A 7,819-nucleotide genomic window follows, 5' to 3' on the forward strand; every position below is an offset into this window, starting at 1 on the left:
ACACATACTTAATAGCAGTTGGGTGGCGAGTCACTTTTACGGGGGCCTACCCAAAACGACTTGGCGTTTTCCAAGCAAGCGTGACCAAGTTCACTTGCATAATGTGCCAGTCCAATGAGCACAAGTTACGCAGCTGTTCCCGCTTCTTAAAGATGACACCATCTGAAAGAATAGAGTTCATGAAAAACAATAACTCTTGCTTGAACTGTCTTAAGTCTGGACATACTGTGTCAAGATGCACATGCTCGTTTAATTGCAGCAAGTGCCACTCCCGACACCACACGCTCCTGCACCTTGAGACTGACCAGCAAAAGCCTACAGCGCACCAAATGCCGCCAAGCTCAACTGGTAATCGAGCATCTTCATCGAAGCAAGCACAAACAAGACGCAAGACAGGAAAACCAAATTCAACTGGGGACAAAAATGTCAAGTCTTGTTTTGCAAATTCAAATACTGGTGTGCTCCTAGGAACAGCGCGCGTAAATATACATTATAATGGAACCGATTTTTCTGCAAGAGCTCTTATTGATTCCGGGTCTGAGTGTTCCTTTATAACGGAAAGACTCAAACGCCGAATCAACCTGCCATCCAAAAGGTTGCATGCCCAAGTTTCCGGCATCACAAATTCCATATCGGCGCAGGTCAAAGAAGCATGCAATATGGAAATACGGTCACCGATTGACCCATTATTCCGGTCGAATACCACTGTGCTTGTCTTAGCACAACTAACTGGAAATCTTCCAACTACCCATATTAGCGCTGAAACTAAACAAGCATTCCCAGATTTGGTTTTGGCCGATAAAAGGTTCTTTGTTAATGAGCAAGTGGACCTTGTGCTTGGAGGAGATATTTATCCAGAAATCATTTTGAGCGGCTTGAAGAAAAATGTACTTAATACTCTTCTAGCCCAAGAAACCGTGTTCGGTTGGATATTAACCGGCCGCCCAGATGCAACAAGTGCAACCAATCATATTGCTTCATACTTTAGCGAAGTCGCCTTGGATAAGCAGCTTACTGCGTTCTGGGAAGTAGAGGATCTGCCGAAGAGCAAAAGCCTAAGTGAGGAAGACAAGTACTGTGAGGAGTTGTACAAGAATACAACTCAACGTACCAAAGACGGGAAATATGTAGTTTCGCTACCATTCAGGCAGGATTTTCCAGAGAATGTCTGCCTAGGACCCTCCCTAAAAAGAGCGTGCTCACAATTTTTCCGACACGAGACGCGATTGGCCAAGGATCCTGGACTACAAAAGGAATATAACAGGGTATTATCGGAATACGAATCGTTAGGGCATATGTCAAAGCTAATTAAATAATATACCAGCAGAGTCCTCCGACAACTATTTCCTGCCTCATCACGCGGTCATCAAGGCAGAAAGCACGTCAACAAAACTTCGCGTGGTTTTTAATGCCTCAAGTCCGACGGCAAATGGTGTAAGCCTCAATGATGTACTGCTCCCAGGACCAGTACTCCAGGCGGATCTTCCCATATTAATCCTACATTGGAGATTATATAAATACGTCTTCAACAGCGACATCGAGAAGATGTACCGGCAAATTATGGTGCATGAGAATCACACTAAGTTCCAGAGCATACTTTTTCGTACCAATACGAACGAACCGATCAGTCTTTACGAGCTGAAGACGGTCACTTTCGGGGTTAACTGTGCTCCTTACTTGGCAATAAAGACACTTTTACAACTAGCTGATGATGTGGAAAACTCCTCTCCGATAGCATCCAATATTTTACGAAGATGCATGTACGTCGACGACGTTCTAGCGGGAGGACACAGCATTGACTCTGCGATAAATGCCAGAGATGAAATAACCCAAGTGTTAGAGTCAGCCGGTTTTCCATTAAGAAAATGGACTGCCAATTGCGAAGATTTACTGAAAGACATTCCAAAAACGAATCTGCTAACCGAAGATTTTCTTGAATTCGAAGAAACTAGCGCAGTGAAGGCTCTCGGCATAAGATGGAACGCCCATACGGATTTATTCTATTTTATGGCGAGACCATTAGAAGAAAGCGATAATCCAACGAAAAGGGCGATATTATCAGCTATCGCCAAACTTTTCGACCCCCTGGGGTGGCTCGCGCCCATCATAATCGTAGCCAAAATACTAATGCAGGGTATTTGGCTGGAAGGCACGGACTGGGATGAAACCGTAACTCCAACTACCCTGGATCGCTGGAAAAATTTTACACAACATTACCATGAGATCGATAACATACGAATACCTCGATGGGTACATTTCTCACCAACAGATGACGTCGAAGTACATGGCTTCTGTGACGCATCGGAAAAAGCGTATGCGGCTGCTGTATATCTGCGCGTTACACAAAATGCAAAAGTTTTCGTAAGTCTACTTTTGGCAAAAACAAAAGTAGCCCCAGTAAAGACTATCTCATTACCTCGATTGGAACTTTGCGGCGCCGTACTGCTTGCAGAAATCATCGAGACGGTACTGAGAAATCTTGACTTGGGACATTTAAAAGCACACCTGTGGACGGACTCAACAATCGTTCTCGCGTGGATACGAAAGCCGCCTTGTTCGTGGTCGACCTTTGTCGCCCACAGGATAACAAAAATAGTAGAAAAAGTTGGTAATAAGAACTGGCTGCATGTGGATTCGGCATCAAATCCAGCAGATTTAGCCAGCCGAGGACTGCCTGCTTACGAATTGGTTGACAATCCCTTGTGGTGGCAGGGACCTTCTTGGTTACAAGAAGACCAAACTAAATGGCCGGTACAAGAGGCAAACTACAACACAATAGTCGAGGAAAAGAGGGTGCATTTGCACGCAGCAACTAAAATAAATAATGCAACTAATATTTTAGATAGATTTTCAGGATTGCCTAGGGCTTTGAGAGTTTTATCATATATTATAAGATTTTTTCAAAGAACCCATCCAAAAACAAGAGCTTCGTTTCGAGCCGAGACTTCTTTAATTTCCGCTGATGAAATTAAAATAACGACTCAACGCTTGATAAAAATCTGTCAAAAGCAACATTACTTTGAAGAGTATAGTAAATTGAAATCCGGGGAATCCATCGATGCGAAGAGTGAAGTTTTGCCCCTTAATCCCTTTCTCGATAGAGATGATATCATGAGGATGGGTGGTCGCCTCGGCGCGTCTCAAGATCTGGCCTATAATGAGCGCCATCCAATTATCCTTCCATACGATTGTAGATTTTCTCGCCTTCTTGTCCAGTTTGTCCATGAGATTTCTTTGCATGGGGAAAACCAACTAATGTTACGTCTCATTAGGACGCAATATTGGATTCCCCGAGTCAAAAACATGATCAGGTCCATCATCCACAACTGCAAAGTCTGCACTATCTATAAGAAACGGTCACAAACCCAACTTATGGGTAACCTACCGAAAGAACGCACAACATTCTCGCGTGCGTTTACAAACACAGGTGTCGATTTTACCGGGCCCTTTGAGATTAAGAGCTATCGCGGCCGCGGTTGCCGCATTTCCAAAGGCTACGTTTGCCTTTTCGTTTGTTTTACGACTAAAGAAATTCACTTGGAAGCGACAAGCGATCTCAGCACTCCATCCTTTCTGGCAGCATTCGCTAGGTTTGTTGGTAGAAGAGGATGTCCGAAAAACATGTACTCCGACAACGGTACCAATTTTGTCGGAGCTTCTCGATCATTACGATCTGAAATGAAGGCGTTCATAGCAGAAGCGCGTGATAAAACCATATCGAAATATAGTCATCAAACACTTACATGGCATTTTATACCCCCAGCAGCTCCTCACATGGGCGGACTGTGGGAGGCGGGTGTAAAAAGTTTCAAAAACCACTTCAAAAAGATTGCATCCACCCACAAATACACCTTTGAGGAGCTCAGTACCTTATTATGCCGAGTTGAGTCTTGTCTCAACTCGCGACCGTTAAGTCCCTCATCGAACGAGCCAACTGACTTGGAGCCTCTAACTCCCGGTCATTTCCTCATAGGCGGTCATTTACTCGCGCCACCGGAATTAGATGTAAATGAAAACCCAGACTCCATAATAAATAGGTGGCAGAAATTAAAGGCTTTACATCAAACCTTTTGCAGGCGATGGAAGTCAGAATACCTATCCGAACTACAGAAGCGAATTAAGTGGAAAAATCCAAAGCAGAATATGGAGATCGGTGATCTCGTCGTTATAAGAGAGGACAATTTAGCGCCTAACGAATGGAGATTAGGCAGAGTAATCAACCTGCACCCCGGTTCCGACAACCGAGTGCGTGTGGTGGACATCACCACCGAGAAGGGTCAGGTAACACGACCGCTGGCAAAACTTATCCTACTGCCACCGTACAACGAGAGAATTGAGAAGCCACCGAATGCTTCTTGATTCTACCCCTTATATGATTACCTAACCCTCTCAACGAGACACCAACTACATCAATATTCTACTCCGTCAGTACCCATACTAATTCCACTTCTATACCTCATGAGAGATTCCATTGAAAATGTGAAAAAGTGTCATTGTCGGGTTTAAAATTATCGGTGAAAAATTGACGCCAGTCATACGAAATTTATATGAAATTCATATGTAATAATTGCATTTGCGCTTTATTTTAGTTTTGAGAAACATTCAAATTAAAGTAAAAAGGTAACGAAATGCGCGCAATTACCATATAAATAAATTCACTAAATTCTCCTGTGAAAGCTCTCCGACGCGGCTATTTAGTTTTTTCGCTATTGTGGCGACAATTTTGTCAGAGTGACAATTGCCAGCCCATTGCCGACAATATTTCAATATATATACTGTCGAAAAAATTTTCACAATTGCCTACAAGCGTATTTGAAATATAAAAAAAGGGGCAACAACAAAAACACAACACCACCCTATATCAACTCGCCTGGGTTTCTAACAACATGTTCAATAAATCATATGAAAATCTTTTCATCACTCACCTACACATAGCAGAGGCCCTCGAAGTCTAACCATTAGATAAAAAATCTCGCAATTCAGAAGAATCGTAAGACAGCTCCTCGTTGCAACCCGTATGTATTTCATCGCTTGACTGCGTGCTGCACGAATTTTCACGAGCACCAATATCTGTAATTTAAGCATAAATAAAAGTGTTTATTTAATTAAAACTATTGTAAAAATGTAGTGTTAACACAGCTAAACAAAACAAAGAAAATCACCATATCCGCAAATGAGCATTCAAGTAACTTTCAGAACGTACCAATAACAGGCCATGAACCAACTTGACGGCTGAGGTTATCAAATATCAAATAGGGGAAAAGCAACCACGATAAAGATGCCAGTAATGCTTAACAGTATGAATCGAGTACTAATTCTGGTTTTGCTATTTAGCTGTGACGCACTGGTGCTCGATAACTTTGACAAGAATGCAGCAGTCACAGTTCCTGCAACAGAAAATAACAGCCGCACTAAGAGCAATGTTCCTGTATCTTTAAGTAATATTAGTCTTAATGTAAATCTAAATGCAACCACTCAATTGCCGCTGGTAACCAAGGATTTTATCACTGCCAATGTAAATGCGCTTCCATTGCTGGTGCCAGCCTCGGTAGCCGGAGTTTCCGCTGCACCACAAAAAGTGCCTTTGCGACGCAATGCAACGGAGCCTAGCAATATTGGATCTATCGGAGTCTCTTCATCTTTTGGTCAAACAACAGCCAGCGTGTTTTTTTGCAAATTACAATAATCAACAAAATGTGCTGGAAGTGGTGCGTAATATTGACGCGCGATTGCGGATTATACGCAATGTAGAAATGCGCGTTGCCACAATACAGGAGCTATTTGATTCCGCGCATTTTAGCAGCAATGGCGTAGCGGCTAGCATGGGCGCTTTAAAAAATAATAGCGAATCATTCTACAATTCTGCGTCGGCAACACTGCAACATGACCTTCAGATATTCAGCAAACGACTTGCGAAGAAGCTGCAAAAGTCAACGCATGTGGTGCTGGAATTGTGAGATTTTTTTCGCTTCAACATTACAAAAGTGCTGCTGCAACAGCATCTCCAAGCAGCTGAATATGGGGACATAAACGACGAAGCCGAATCGGAGGAAGAAGATGCTGATGCAGATGACGAAGATGAAGATGACCGGAGTGAAGATGAGAGCGAGGAAGACGAATTCGATTTAGCAATCGATGATTTAGATGGTTTAATTGCTACTGGGCATGGAGTACGCAATCTGCATATGTATTTGCACACTTGCATACAAACATTTCAACTAACTGCCAGCGAAACTAAAAGAATTATCGCAACCGAATTAAATTACAACAGACAGCAAATACAAATATTAAACTATCTTAAGACTGATTCAGCAGTAACACCAGCTCATAAATCAAAGTACTATCAACAGTTTGATAGGAACAATTATTTCATGGATGAAGGTTCCTTTGAGGCCCGCGCCAATGCGTACATACTCGAGAAATTACAAGCGCTTAAGAATGCACTAATGAAAAGCGATTTCTTAATTGAAGCTCCTAAAATGTCTGCAAACGTACGCAGTACGGCCTCAACCGCATCTGCAACTAACTCGAAACTAAAATTCCTAGGAAACCACTTTAAACATATCTATTTTCTATCGCGTAGTGATAATGCTGAAGATATGCAAACACACTATTATGCAGAGACTTACTTCCAACAATTATATGTTTCATCTATAAAGAATAAGTATGTTTTTCTACTACTGGATGTGGGATCTGCAATGAATATGGAGTTATTAGAGCTTACGAAGGCCTTAGTTACCAGTATTCTGCAACTGCTGTCGCCAACCGATCTTATTTCCGTGACAACAGTTTCCGATGAAGCACACATAGTGCAATTCGATTCCTATCCTAATGAGGCATCAAATAGTGTATTTTACGCGACACGCGCCCGTAAAGAGGAGATTCTTAACTACATACACTCGCTTGTTGTGACGAAAGGCCAAACGAATCACTCTCTGGGCTTTGAATATGCATTTAAGTTGATTCATCAACTTCAGAATAGCAGTGTGATCACGGAACAGAATCCCATACAATTCGTGTATGTGACCCGTGGTCTACTCACTAATCTATCCGATACAATGCACGTCCTTCAGGTGATTTCCAACGGCCAGCGTAAGTTGATTGATCCGATTGTGATACACACTTGCGCTGTGGTCACTGATGAAAAGCGTATAATGTATGAGAAACAGTTTCTTGCTGATATCGCAACACAAAACTATATAAAGTACAAAATACCTGTAAACGAATGTTGCGAAAATGATGCGGAGCAACAGAAATTGATAGGAAAGTTTTTTGTACTTACCAAAGCGCAAATAGAGGATGTGATGCGGTTAAGTGTTGCATTATTTCAGCATATATTCAGGGAACGATACCTGAGCGAGAGTCTGGAGGTCCAACTGCCCGTGGTTGAGCCAAATAGCCAAGAACGCCCTGCTTAGATCGTAAAATTTAAGATTTGCAAAAGGAAAACGAAACTTTCTCGCCGATCCGTTTTACTTTTATATATTTAATCGCTCGCTACCCAACAACAACGTACAAAAAAAAAATAAATATAACTTAACTGAGGCACCTAAATAAAAAAAAGCGTATTTCAGACAACCATGACCCGCTTCAGTGCAGTAAAGCGAAACGCCGCAAAGAATGCCCATCGCTTCGTCGTGCCGTGCCACTTATGTGACGCAAATCACCCAATTAGGGTATGCCCGGTTTTTCGCGCGAAAACACCTGAAGAAAGGTTAAGAGAAGCGCTACTTGGTCGATACTGTGGAAATTGTTTAGCCACAGATCACGCAACCGAACGATGTGCCAGCGAAGGACGATGCCGTCGATGCGGTGAGAA

At 42.5% G+C, this 7,819-nt stretch overlaps 2 protein-coding genes and 1 pseudogene across 2 annotated transcripts; all 3 read left to right on the top strand.

Annotated features, from left to right (window-relative positions):
* Nucleotides 1-329: 329 nt before the first annotated feature.
* LOC118755820 lies at nt 330-1,316 on the top strand. Its single transcript, XM_036490632.1, has one exon. The coding sequence runs from the start codon at nt 330-332 to the stop codon at nt 1,314-1,316; it is 987 nt and encodes a 328-aa protein (XP_036346525.1).
* A 2,056-nt stretch (nt 1,317-3,372) lies between these two features.
* Nucleotides 3,373-4,359, top strand: LOC118755821. The gene has a single exon (XM_036490633.1). It carries the CDS (start codon nt 3,373-3,375, stop codon nt 4,357-4,359), a length of 987 nt encoding a protein of 328 aa, XP_036346526.1.
* A 912-nt stretch (nt 4,360-5,271) lies between these two features.
* Nucleotides 5,272-7,418, top strand: LOC118755822 (annotated as a pseudogene).
* Nucleotides 7,419-7,819: the final 401 nt, after the last annotated feature.

Source organism: Rhagoletis pomonella, unplaced genomic scaffold (genome assembly GCF_013731165.1).
Source record: "Rhagoletis pomonella isolate Grant_MI unplaced genomic scaffold, Rhpom_1.0 Rhpom_scaffold_07541, whole genome shotgun sequence".
Classification (NCBI taxonomy): Eukaryota; Metazoa; Arthropoda; class Insecta; order Diptera; family Tephritidae; genus Rhagoletis; species Rhagoletis pomonella.

Coding starts and splice junctions, on each gene's coding strand:
- LOC118755820 (XM_036490632.1), top strand. CDS start 330: ATGCCGCCAAGCTCAACTGGTAATCGAGCATCTTCATCGAAGCAAGCA.
- LOC118755821 (XM_036490633.1), top strand. CDS start 3,373: ATGGGTAACCTACCGAAAGAACGCACAACATTCTCGCGTGCGTTTACA.